Source organism: Hippoglossus stenolepis, chromosome 18, assembly GCF_022539355.2.
Source record: "Hippoglossus stenolepis isolate QCI-W04-F060 chromosome 18, HSTE1.2, whole genome shotgun sequence".
Taxonomy (NCBI): Eukaryota; Metazoa; Chordata; class Actinopteri; order Pleuronectiformes; family Pleuronectidae; genus Hippoglossus; species Hippoglossus stenolepis.
Window position 1 is genome coordinate 13,425,708 of NC_061500.1, and position 13,073 is coordinate 13,438,780.

A 13,073-nucleotide genomic window follows, 5' to 3' on the forward strand; every position below is an offset into this window, starting at 1 on the left:
GGGGTTGCTACTTTTTATGGCCGAGGGCTTTCACACTACCTTTAAACTCAGGCAAACCCCTTTCAAAACCCCTGATTCAACCCGAGGCTGTGCAATATTTCACACTACTGTTAACACTACCTTTGAGCCACACCTTGGACGCGTGCGGTGCAAAGAACAATACTGTGATCCTGGGTCATCTTCGATGTGAAAATCTAAAATTGCACACTTGGGGTAAACTTTTAACCTTTCAAAAGTGAAGTAGAGTTAAATTAGCCCCTGGAATAGTCAAAGCGAAAGTCAACACTTTTGCAACGCACTCCAGAGCAGGGTTAGTCCTGAAATTTCAAATTAGAACCAGAATCACGCAATTAATTTTGTGCAGATTGAGGTTAATGGTCCTCACATCATGTCAGTGAAGAAGGCTCTTTCATTGTCCAATCAAAATGGTGTCACATGGTTACTTTGAATCTAAATTGTGTGCAGTGAGCCCTCCAGGACACAAACTTTGGGCTGTGATTTTTTTAAGTGTCACTGCTGAACTGCTTTGAAAGCTTCCCTGCATTCAACAACCCAACAGCCTGCTTTGGCTTATTTTTCATCTACTGATGCGTTTTAGTAGTAGAGCAGTGAGTTTGAAAACACATCAGAAACAAAATACCGAATGTTTTAGAATACCAAGGTGCACTGTTTTACAATTCTAGAATGTGTTAGTTAGTAATTCAGTGTTAGTTAAACAGTAGAAATACAGTGGTTGTACGTATTCTCCAGCACTTTGCAAGATATGACTATGTTTTTTTGCTGGAGCTGTCTTTGTCTCCACTGTGTCAGCAGAGTGACCTCATTCAGATGAATGAGTTTTTCATGCAGTATTGTTGTATGTAGAAACATGACCTTAATGTGATACAAACTAAGCTAGTATTTCTAGAGAGTTGGAGTTTAGGTAGCCCAGGTTTCATAAAAAGTGTAAAAAGCCTTTTGAGTCACATGTTTAACCTTCCAATCAAAGCTCAAATCATTGTTTACTAAAACAGATCTGTGATTTGGAGACAGCGTGCAGGCATCACCTTTTCATTATTACAATGTTAACTGTCCTACCGAAATGAAATATTGCCTCACCCATCTCTCTCCGCTTCCTTCTTCTCAAGGTCTTGAATTACATCCAGCAGGACCTTAATGGTATTCTGGCTGGTCTCCAGGACCCCCTCCAAGCTTTGGAGCTGGGTCTGCAAGTTACGAATATCATGCAGGGGTCCATTGGGACCCAGGAGCTTTTCTGTCACTCTGGACGGGTCCAGTTTGCACCTAGCCCCAGACACCAACCCTCCCAGAATTTCCTGGACCTGTCTTAGTGTGTCAGCTTGGGTGGCAGTCAGGGGCCCCGTTGTAGACTGCTCCCCAGAAGCACAGCAGCCCCTGGCTCCCGAGCAACCCTGCTGGTTTGGAGGGAGAGGGTGCTGGCTGTTGGGAGTGTTGGGCCTTACGTTGGCTCCTGAGCAGAGCATTTTGTGTAGGACCCCAAGCTGAGCCTGGGCTGAGCTGAGACAGCTGGGCTTAAAACAGGCCTTGGCAGGAGAGGATGAGGAGGACTGCTTCTCTCCCTTCATCGCAGCAACTGGCGGGGTTTGAGCTCTGTGCTTCAGAGAGCTGGCTCGCTCGCAGAGCTTGGGTGAGTCTGTACATTTTTTCTCCTCCTTTTTCTCCTTCCCACTGTCTTTATCTTTCACATTGGCCTTGCTGTCTGCCCTGAGCATGGGTGTTCGGATTCCAGGACCTGGTGGATCATTTCCCTTTTTACGAGGCGTGTAGGGTGGAGGTGGTGGGGGAGGAGGGGGAAGTCGAATGCCCCTTTTATCCTGAGCATTGTTGGGGGCCTGAGAGGGGGGGGTGTACGGTGGTGCAGCACGAAATGTGGAAGAGTACAGAGGAACAGCTTTAGTTGGTGTTGCACATGGTTGCGCATTTGGAAGAGTGGACGCGTACGTTTTTACAAGTGAAGGCGGAGAAGTGCACGATTTAAGGTTGGGGACGGGAGAGGAGTAGGGGGTTATGCCTGTGTTGACGGAGGAGGCATTTTGAAGAGTTTGACATGGTATATTGCAACGAGATACAGTTTGTATGAGAGTCGCATAAGAAGGGGATGTAGAATTTGGGTGAGGGGCATGGGGACCACCTGGATGTGTGGTAGTGTAATATGATATGGAGGTGCAAGACATAGCAGTTTGGGTTACAAATGTACAGGGTGTTAGATTAGATGGGGTTGTTGTGTTTGATGACTTGAGTGGTGCTTGATGTGTTACGTTTGGAGGAGTGGTTAGTTGTCTGATAGGGTCAAAGGGAGTTATGTTCGGGGTTGTAGTCGGGGTGGGGGTGGAACAGGTTAAGGGAGCATCTGATACCATTGGGACAGGAGATGTGCACTTTTGAGTGAGGCATGGTGGAGCAGTCGAGGAAGGACTGGAGCTTACATTAGCAGTGCTAGGGGTTGTTGGTGTTAACAGGACTGTATGATAGGGGATTGGGTTTTGGATGATAGTCGGGGTTGAAGTGGAGCGAGGAATGCAAAGTGCTATGGGCAGAGATGGGGTCGTGCAAACTGGCTTGGCTGGAGAGGAGCATGGTGCCATGGCCTGGTGTTCAGGAGTCTGTGTTGGTGCACTTGTAGGTAGGGGAGAGGTAGAGTAAGGCACAGTAGTTATTTGGGTTTTGGGAGGGTCTTGAGTCACAGTTGGGGATACAGGACTCACAGATTGAATTTGCACTGAGCTGGGTGATACTGTCGGAGGAGGGGAAGCACAAGGGCTGCGAGTTTGTGTCTGGATAGCGGAGGGCTGATTATTTGCAGGAGAGTGACAGGGAGAGTCTGTTTGTATTTGAGTGGTACACAGCTCAACATTGGGAGGTAGGGCCAAACAAGTGTTACTAATTTGATTTTGGTTTGTGCATTGTTTGTCACTCAAAGATGGAGACTTATGCTGACTCTCAGTTTGACTTTGGGCGGTGGAATACTTCGATTTTTGAGGTGAGGGAGGGCTCTCAGTTTGAACTTGAGTGGTGCAGAGTTTGGTATTGGAAAGAGACGGAGATCGTCTAGGGCTTTCAGTCTGAGTAGGAATGGTGCAGTAGTGCACCTCCTTTCCAGGATCACTTGTTGTCCTATTAAGCCGCTTTCTCCTCCTGACCACTGACGGAGTGCTGCTTCCTTGCCGCTTGGGGCCATCGCGGAGGACCACAGAGGAACAGTGACATGGCTCAATGCTGTGAAGGACTGAAGGGGGACAGCTGTGCCTTGAGTTTTTAACCACACTAACAGCTGATTTAATGTCGATCCTGGAGGCTTTCGACCTCCGTTCCACAACAGTTCGATCACCAGGCCCAAGAGGACCGTTCAGGTCCCTGGACCCAGGCACATGGTTGTGCGTATGATACTCATCTTGAGAGTCATGTTCGTCATCCCCATCTACGCCAACCGAGTCCCCGAGGCTGTGGCTACGTGTGGTGGTGGAAGAGAGGGACTGTGGCTTTTTCAGGCATGGGGAGGTCTGGATGGCTGTGCTGGTGCTCGTACTGGGCTTGCGAGTCATTGGCAAGGTTAATGAGTTAGTCTGTGGTGGAGCCCAGCATCGGCGTGTAGGACCCGGCGTCAGTGGATGAGGAGGGGCCCTGGCTAAAAAAGCAGCCACCACTTCTATAGTACTTGCCATGTCCCCACGCACGGCCCCAACCACAGAGGTTTGGCCAGGTAGGCCACCGGTCCGTGGCCCATCCCTGTCGGTCCATGGCTGCGGGGATCTGCTGCTGTGTTTACGAAGAGGATGTGGGCTCGCACAGTCTGCGGCAGGTTTCGGATGGCTATTGTTTTCTCCTGTTCCACTGTTGCCGCTGCTGCTGCTGCCATCCTCCAGGTCCTTGAAGCGGACCTGGTGGGTACGGCTGCGACGCCGCTTCAGGCGGCTCTCAATATCCGGGGAGTCTCGATTGAGCAGTACTGAGCGCACAGTCATCGTCCCAGGCAGCTTGTCCGCCAAGGTGCTCTTGCCGTTGGTTTGGGCTCTAAGCAGGTGGTTTGGCTCTTTGCTCACCATTTCTCAACATCCACAGGCTCTGCAGGTTGTTTGATTTTGTGAAAACCTAGCTGTGGTAGTGCATCAACAAGGAAAGTGACCTCTCCTTTAATATATGTTTATTATAACATTGAGAGATCTGTACAATTGATTGACTGAGTTTCAGTTCCATCACGGAGCAGACTGGTAATACAGCTGTCTCTTAATAGGCCTGTATGCAGCTGCTCAGGTTATCTCCAATCTTTACACCAAACCTTATTTTGCAACTCAGATTGTCCTCGAGAAAGGATGGATATCCTTATTCACAGTTCACATTGTAGTAATATTAAGTAAAAAATGAGTATAGATCTTTGTGATAAATGATAACCCAAAGACCTGTATAGGCCTTTGCTCTTCAACTCATCCAAAAATAAATATATGCAGCATCAAATATTCATTCAAATCAGCACATGAGAAGTGTCCATAGTGTTCCATGTCCTCTGAAGCCGTGCACTTCTTATTCCCATTTTTCTTGAACTTTGCAGGGAGGTGAACTCTTGACTAGGCCAAAGAAGTTACTGGCAAATAAGCATGGAGACAAGGAACGCAACCTGTCCATCCTTTCTGTGTCCATCACATCAGCTTGTCTAATTGGTGGCCCTTCCTTGTCTTCTTGCTTTGTCTCTTGGGCCCTCAGGAGATTGGATGGCCAAAGTTTGTGATGGGGCTGCCTGATTCCCCATAGTGGCCTGTCTCTTGTACCTTTTTTTTGTCCTCCTTCCCTTCCTTTAGATTTTATCACTTTCCTTCTGTTTCTTTCTTTCGGAAGTCTTCTGTCAGTGACTCATTCTATCATGACTGAAGACACAGTGAGCTCCTGAAGACGGCTGAAAGAAAGAGAAATAAAGAGGAGTAAGACACATATTTTGTTATAATAATATATATAATAAGATATAAGATAGGCAGCTGTTATAAAGAGAGGGGTCAACACAGGATTGACAACGAAGACATCAATTTGGGAAAGATTAATGAAAGGAAGGCGGTGTTGAAAGAAAAACAGCGAATAAGAAAAACAGTAGGTATATCATCAGCGACACAGAAATATCCATCCAAAACAAAAGCAAAGAGATTGTAATTAAGACCCATTCACTCTGGTTGAAGGCGATACTCAAGTTCTTTTCAAGTGGGTATTACCAACACTATTATTAAAAGTAGCTGTACTGTAGTAGCAGCAGAAGAAGCAGCACCGGTGGTTTTCAGTTTTATTCCCGCTCATGGACACACAGTGTGACTCGTATTTTATTCCTCATATGTGTGTGTCTCACTGAATTTCCTTTTCCTCCATGTTTAACAGTCTGCGGCCCTGTTATCAGTCCTTGATGATCTGCCATGATGACATCCATTCTGATTCATCTGGTCACTGTGTGACAGTCTGTCCGCATGCTGTAGTTAGTAGTATGTTCTCGTCACTCCGATTCTGCGCCCTGTTTTTGACAAACTATGGCCTTAATACGTATATATATCACTTCCATTTCCTGTCTGGCACAGACAGTCAGTCTGGCAGTCAGGCGTGATGCTGTCATTTGCCTTACACGATCTATGGATCTGTGCCTTGTTATCTCATTGTGATAGCCTCTGACACTGACAGGCTCAGGCTAATTCTGTGCGGGAGTGTGACTGGCCGTTACTCTGCTGCCCCCTCTATTCAGTGGGAGGGGTAATTAGTGACTCCTTCACAGCTCCCAGGTTATTTAGGGAGAGAGAAACCCGAGGGGCTGCCACTTTTATTTACGTCCACTGTTTTCTCTGTTTCTCTCTCCAGCTCTGAAGAGGAGGATCTTTGTCACAACCGCACCCCACCGTCAACCCCGTTCAAAACACGTTTATTAGGATTAATAACGATCAAAGTCACAGCAGACAGAGCCTTGAGGGTAAATATCAACTATACAGACTATATACTGTATTTAGATATATTAATGGATTTAGAAACGGACCACAGGATTCTTTCTTGTTTTACTTACTGCAAAAGTAATACAGACAAGCGGTTAAACTCTGATTCACACAGGCGACCTAATCACTGTGGCTAATAGTAGGTGCACATTCACTCAAGCTACACAGGCAAGCAAACAAAAGCAGAGGCTAATCTATAGGACATTATTGACCCGCTTCGAGCTACATTGTCCATTTGACCTTGATGGTGATTATCTTTCCTAATTGTCCCTGGATACAATCACGTTTCCACTCCTGATTTTTTTCTTCAAAAAGCACTTCATGAAACACTCTTGGATAGATTTCCCTCAGAGTTTCATCTACCCGCCGCAGCACCATAACCCTTACTCATCCTCTGGGGTGTCATCCTGATCCTGCCTTCTTTCAATCTTTCTTCCATCTGGTCCCTGTGCCGTTTTCTTTCCAACCCATTTCTCTCTTCCTTCCCTCCTCCACTACCACCACTCCAATCTCCGTCGCTGCCTCTTTCGGAACGGAAACGCGAGGCAAGCCCCAGGAAGAATGCAAATGTCCGTGGCGGACTGACTTTAGTGATAGTGGTCAGCTGAGCATTTGAGTTTCCTTATTGGATGCTATTATTTGAAATAGTTTATATTTCATCATCAAGTGGCATTTACAGGCTATGTTGCCTTTGTCGCTTGATTTTTTACTTTTCAGATATAGTGACAAATCTAGCCACTTTTGAGACAAACCTTTCACTACTTTCCATTGAAGAGGAAACGCCAGTACTGCACTATAAGTACGTGGCTGGGCTTTAATTCCCCCTGCAAGCACACTGCTCCACTCTCTATGCCTCTCATTCAATTGACCGCATGTACAGTGGCTGACGTAGACATGGATGAGCTTCTTACTTTTTCTCTGAGCGATCATTTCACAAGTTAATATGGCTGGGATCACAGCACAGCCTTTAACTTATGTCTACAATGATTTTGGCAGACAGTGTTGTGGTTATAAAACCTGGATTTTAGCCGTGCAGAGCAGCAGCTCGGAAATGGCTTGGAAGTGACTGCAGGTTAACATGTAGTTTTAGTGAGCTGCACTTCAGTCGCTATTTCATACTTCTTCTGTTGTTTGAGAACAGAAACAGAACTAGAATGACACTCAGTATAATAGCTGCTCCGAAAAAGTTTTTTAACTACGTCCTCAATGCCGCACATTGACCGTGCACTGTCCTGCTATGTACTTAGTTTTGACCTAGTCATGTTGTCTCCCATCCCCCTTCCTCCCTCTCGATCTTCAAACTACCCTCGCATCAAAATTTACGCTGACAGTTTAATGAATCCGGTCCCTCTTAATGCTGCATGGGCTCACTCCTGTGGGTGAGGCCAGCCCTTTCCTACATGTGACATTTTCATGTTGAGCTTTATTGGCAGACTAGAGATAAATCACCAGGCAGGAGGAGGAAGGTGTGCCACGGCATAATGTCAGCAAGGGTCATAACTCTTTACGGTTATTATTTAAGATTTACTACTGACTCCTTGCTAACTGCCTACCTCTCCGAGAAGACTTTACTGTGAATATAGGCTTCTGTCCTCCTTCCTGTGTGTGTGTGTCTTTTATGGCTGTGTACGTGTGTGTGTCATGATAATGCTAAGGTCACATCTGATCTCCCTGGACTAAGCCGTGCTGACTCTGAGAAACATATCTGATGCATTCAAAATTCAAGAAGCCAAGGCTCCGCTTGCGCAGATCTAATAATATTCTGTGCTTGAGTCTTTCAGGGATGCTGAAAATTGCATCCATGCCAATAACACACCTTTGGGTCTCACTGTGCTGAGGAGGTGGAAGGTGCCGTGGATTGAATTGTTATGTAAAGGCATGTCAGATCGGATCGTCTAGGCACGCTGAAATTTGTCAGACAGGGCTGAGATGAAGAGGAGGCACAGGGAGGAAGAGGAGGCAGACATACTCGGTTATATTTAGAGATGCTATGAGACACATAGCAAACTGAGAGGAGTAGGAATCTGAATAAGTAGGAGGGAGACGAGGCGGTTGGCGACAGACAGGCAGAGGTAGGGGGACGGGGAGCAAAGCAGGAGGGAACAACCCCTGGCAGCAGAGGAAATGTCACGGTTAGGGTTCAGTGAAGTGGTAAATCAGGAGCATCAGCGTGTCAGGGCATTTAAGGGGGAACTGGAGAGGAACTAAGCAAAGCTATATGATCAGTTATTGGTCCTATGAGCACAAGGGAAGGTAAGAGTTATACCTGCATGTTGTCAGAGGAATTTAGTCATCTAACAGAACAGATGCAAAGTGCATAAGCCTTTGTGGTGTTTCCTTTCGTGTCCAAAGAGATCTTGAATTCAAGTGAGAGTTGCCTGTAGATGAAAACCTTGTTAGGTAAGCACCATGTGCAGCACAGCAACGTCTCAAACAAGGGGGTGGTTTGTTTTTATTTGGTACAATAAAATGAACAAGCACATTAAAAAAAATCCAGATGTAAGCCCATAAATGACTTTATGGGCACATATATTTGTATGTAAACACATTCATATGCATACACAGGCAAAGCAAAGCAGAAGCCAAATACAATCTAAAATGATGCTAATTGTAAGAGAAGTACGTAAAGTCACTAAAGGCATCATCTTCTTTGGTCTGGGATTTGATCTTGAGGAGAAAAGAAAAATCTCCATTGTAAGAGCTTGTTACTGATGTCGCTGCCTCTGGCTAATGAAAACTTAAGCCTGATCATGCTTAACAGCAAATGAAATTACACAAACAAACACAAATTAAATTATGATTCTTAATTCATTATACATCCTAGGCAACGCAGGGGGAACGCAACCATTGTTATTCATGTCAGATGCTTGTGTAATAGCAGCAAGATGCAAATGCTAGTTTGTTTGTTTATGACTATGTACAGGCATCCAATTTGGCCAGTTACAGTCAGCCATCACAGCAATAGCCATATTTCACCAGGCACTGGCTGCAGCAGAAGTTTTACATAATCAACCTCCACAAAAGGAGTGCTCACAAGTCTCTGGGGATTTTTTTTTCTTGTCATCAAAATAAAGCCATCACCCAAGAGGTAGCCACCATCGCTGAGCAACGAAGCATATGAAATATGGAAGTGCTATGAAGCAGCCTTTACATGTGACAAAATAAACGTATGCAGGGGACATCGCTTCAAGAAAAGTGAACAGCAAAGCAAAGACTTTCAGTTGTTGCTCTTTCTCATCACTTGCAAATCTACCCCCACCCTAAAAGGACCCCAGGTACTCCTAGGTACGATGTAGCTTACACGCACAGGGCAGAGCATTCATAGTTGTGTTAGGTGTGTTTCTGTGTGAGTCACACTGAAATTACACCGCCAAAAAAAGAACAGCAATGAAGAAAAGAAAGAAGTCATCCATGTTCGTTCTTTCAACTCAATTCAAAAATGGCGTCTGCTACGGCGTAGCTTCCACGCACAAGCATGAATTGGCCTAAAGTGTTTATCCTCATAGATTCAGCCACTAACAATTCAATGTTTTATCACCATGAATATTTTGCTGCAGAACTTTCAAGAGATACTAAGGCTCTCTCACCTTATGTAACAGCGCAGGATGCAAATAATTCAAGGTTAAACATCACTTTCACTGTCACACAAGTACACAAACATTAGCTTGCCGAGTCACTGGAATGCTCATTACTAAAGGGGACAGTGCGGCCACCCGACTTGCTCCCGTTTCCTTGAAGGATGGCCGGATTACTTCTAACTTTTGGAGTGAGAGTGCCAGAAGTGATTTGTTCCATCTGTCCTCTTTTGACCAAAATCCTCTGCCTAATATGAAATCCCTATATGCAGGCCAATGGATTGCGATAAGCATACTTAGCCAACTGTGAGCAAATTCGAGGATGTTTGGGTGTCTGTGAAAGGAAGCCAAAGTAAACGTTGTTTTCTTCCTTGCACTGGTTCTGCAGCTCTAATTGTCTTGTTTCTGTGGCTGGTTGGTTCTTTTGTGCTCCAGCTCTCCTCTTCTCTCTGCCACAGAGGTTAAATGCTCCAACTACTCTGTGGGAATTATCAGCTACCAAACAGAACAGGTGGCATGACTGACATGTCAAGAAAAGAGCATGCTACATGTACCGTATTTACATAGTGCCTGGTTCCTGCCCTGGGGGTTACTTTCTGTCAGGCTGTCATGCTGCAATATTCTTGTCTAAAACATAGACATTATACAAAGGTAGATGACACATTTCCACTTTTTCCCACTATCCAGAAAGGATGTCAAAATATCCCAGATATCATTGGGAGCCAGAGTCTGAGTAGCTTACCCCCATTTTATGGCTTCAAATTACTAAGTAGAACCAAACTTACTTGCAAAATGAGCACTTAAACAAACATCAGCGTGATTAGAACAACCTAAAATGACAAACCATCCTTGGGAGAGATTTATTTGACTGTACTTTGACTTAGGACCATGTCCTATCCACCAACATGGAGGAGGCGGAAATTATGACCTATACTGCAACCAGCCACCAGGTGGCGATCAACAGGCTTTGGCTTCACAGGCCCACTGAGAGAGTGTTGTGCTTCGAGTGTAGCTCCGAAATAAGTTTTAAAAACACACATCACCCCACATAAAGTGAGGCTCCGACACCGACAGGAGCACCAATGAGATGTGATAGATCTATATTGTCACTGTGCATGGCAGCTAGCAGCAGCCTGGACAGAAAGACAAAGTCCTCTCCAAGAAATGTGTAAGTCCTTACTGAGCGGGTTTACTCATATTTAAAAAGAAAACTGCACATATGTGCTAATGTTGGTGTAAAAAGCTAATTGCGTTTTACCCATGATGCCAAATCACTGTCAGTCCGGCGACACCTGGCCCGCGGAAAGACAGATTATCAGAGCGTGGAAAACGGAAATTAAAGTAAAGGAATAAGACAGGAGTTTATTCACTTCCGCGAGGTGAAGACAGAAAATTAAGTGGTGGAGACAGACGACAGACTTATAAGCAACGTGAGAAAACGATTAAGAGGAAGCTGGGAGACGGAGATAGCTGACCCCTTAAAAGACACGCTGATAAGATAAGATAAAAGGGAAAGATACTGAAGCGCAGAGCAGAGGGAGTGAGAGAACAAGTGAAAAGAGTTTGTGCAACGACAGACAGGATTAACAGCGCAGGGTTTCTTCACACAGCAAATGTCCGTGCACTAATGTGCACCTGTGCATGCATGTGTATGTGATGACGTGCATGCATGGGAGAGTGCATGTGCAATTACATTTGTATCATGCATGTCGGTTACACACTTAGTTGGAGATGAGTTAACTGAGAAACATTAGGAATGTGCAGACCACAACAGTTTTATTGCTCCTAAATGTATTACAATTGCATAAAAGCATATGTGTACATAATATTATTATAGTTTGTGAAAGTGAAACACAATAACGATTTCACACACCACTTAGAATCTGCAAAGTTAAACGGTCATGTAGCCAGAATAGTATGCAATGAACCTTTCTTGCAGGCACACACGCACGCACACACACACACACAGATCCATACAAATGGAATTCCCTCACTCAGTGCCTCCACCTCCTCCTCCACAAACTTTCGGTGTATACCCCCCCTCACCACACGCATGCACACACACACACACACACACACACACACACACACGCACATGCTCGTGACAAATATGCATTGAAAGCACGCGGCTGGAATCTGCAAAGCTACATCACTGACAGACGAATCTAAGCTCCTCACTCTTAAAAGCTTCTCATAAAGCTGCACAATCTTGGAAAATAACTCCCACACCTGCAGTAAAGCAAATCCCAGTTCCCAAACACACACACGCACATACACACATAGACACACACACACACACTTATTTTTATATCTATACAGTCCCATTTCACAAACACAGACACACTATGAGCACATCAACACACCTCTATTGATAAATATGTGCACACACACACAGACAGCTGCCACAAAACGTAAACAAAATGTATGCATGCACGTGTGTGCACGCATGCAAGGACACACACTGCCTCTCTCCTCGTTGTACGATTCAGCAAAATGTAAAAAGCAGCCAAAACAAAACATTAAGTAGAAGCTGCTGAACTGCACAAAATCAAAACACATACTTGTAAGATGCTTTCAAATCAGCTCTGAGCTCTCTCACTTGGTTATCTCTATGGTGATGCTGAGAGGAGACTGATGGGGAGATTGCTGTACTATCTTCCATCAGGACACAGAACTGAGTCACACATACCACATCTCTCTCTCTTCCTGTTTCCTCTCTGTGTTGTCTCTTTCTCCCACAAACGCTCGCTCCTCTTCTTCGCTGCTCTTTCACATCTCTTCCTCCCATTATTCCATCCCTCTGACGTTCACGTTTGCTCTTATTCCCACCTCTCTGTCACTGCCGCTCGGTGAGCTTTGCACCGTTTCCTCTCCTCTGTGTGGAGTCCATCTGGTCCTCTCTGGTCTCCCCCTTCCTCTCCTCCTCACCCCTTCCTCTTCTCCTCTCCTCTCTGGTTGTGTCTGTTTTTTTTTTTCTCTCTCTCCTATCTCGCCCTCCTCCTCTTCCGTGGATTCATGCCTTTCACGTGGGAACCTTTTTATCCATCCCTCAGAGCTCTGCGCTCCGCTGTGCCTACCTATAGCTGTCTGAGCGTTTGTGCTGTGAGTGGAAGTGAATGGACAGGAGGGGGAGCAAGGAGACAAGAGTGAGCAAACAGGCAGTTATCCTCTCAGATGCTCCTCTCAGTTCTCCCTGTCTTGTTCCTCGTCCCTCTCTCCTCCTCTCTCTCTGCGTCTCTCCATCATGACCTCCCCTCCGTGTCGCCATGCAAGCCCCTGTATCCTTGTAAGCAAAGGGTGGGAGGGATGGAAAGGGGGGATTGGGGGAAGAGGGGGTGTGAGATGGAGAGTAAGAGGCAGAGGGAGGAGGAGCCAGTGAGTCGGTCTAATTAAAAAGCAGAGTATGTACAGCTGCAGAGAGCAAAGAGGGAGACGGCGAGAGGAGGAGAGGGGAGGAGAGGGGAGGAGAGAGGGGAGCAGAATGATCCAGGGGGCGGAACCGAGAGGGAGCAGTGAGTTGGGGGGC

The 13,073-nt window shown here is 45.8% G+C and overlaps 1 protein-coding gene across 5 annotated transcripts in view; it reads right to left on the reverse strand.

The window, feature by feature from the left end:
• Positions 1–12,845, reverse strand: part of LOC118098121 (mucin-5AC) — a 35,250-nt gene extending 22,405 nt beyond the window's left edge. For 2 of the 5 annotated variants that reach the window (XM_035141604.2, XM_035141599.2), the window contains exons 1-2: positions 12,237–12,845; positions 1,099–4,909 (exon numbers count right to left, since the gene is read on the reverse strand). In XM_035141604.2, the coding sequence (XP_034997495.2) occupies positions 1,099–4,064 (2,966 nt within the window). In that variant the 5' untranslated portion in view covers positions 4,065–4,909; positions 12,237–12,845. Of the gene's footprint in view, positions 1–1,098; positions 4,910–8,238; positions 8,495–12,108 lie in introns of those variants that run through there. The other 3 variants (XM_035141601.2, XM_035141600.2, XM_047344366.1) reach the window with 3 other exon arrangements.
• Between the last annotated feature and the right edge of the window lie 228 nt (positions 12,846–13,073).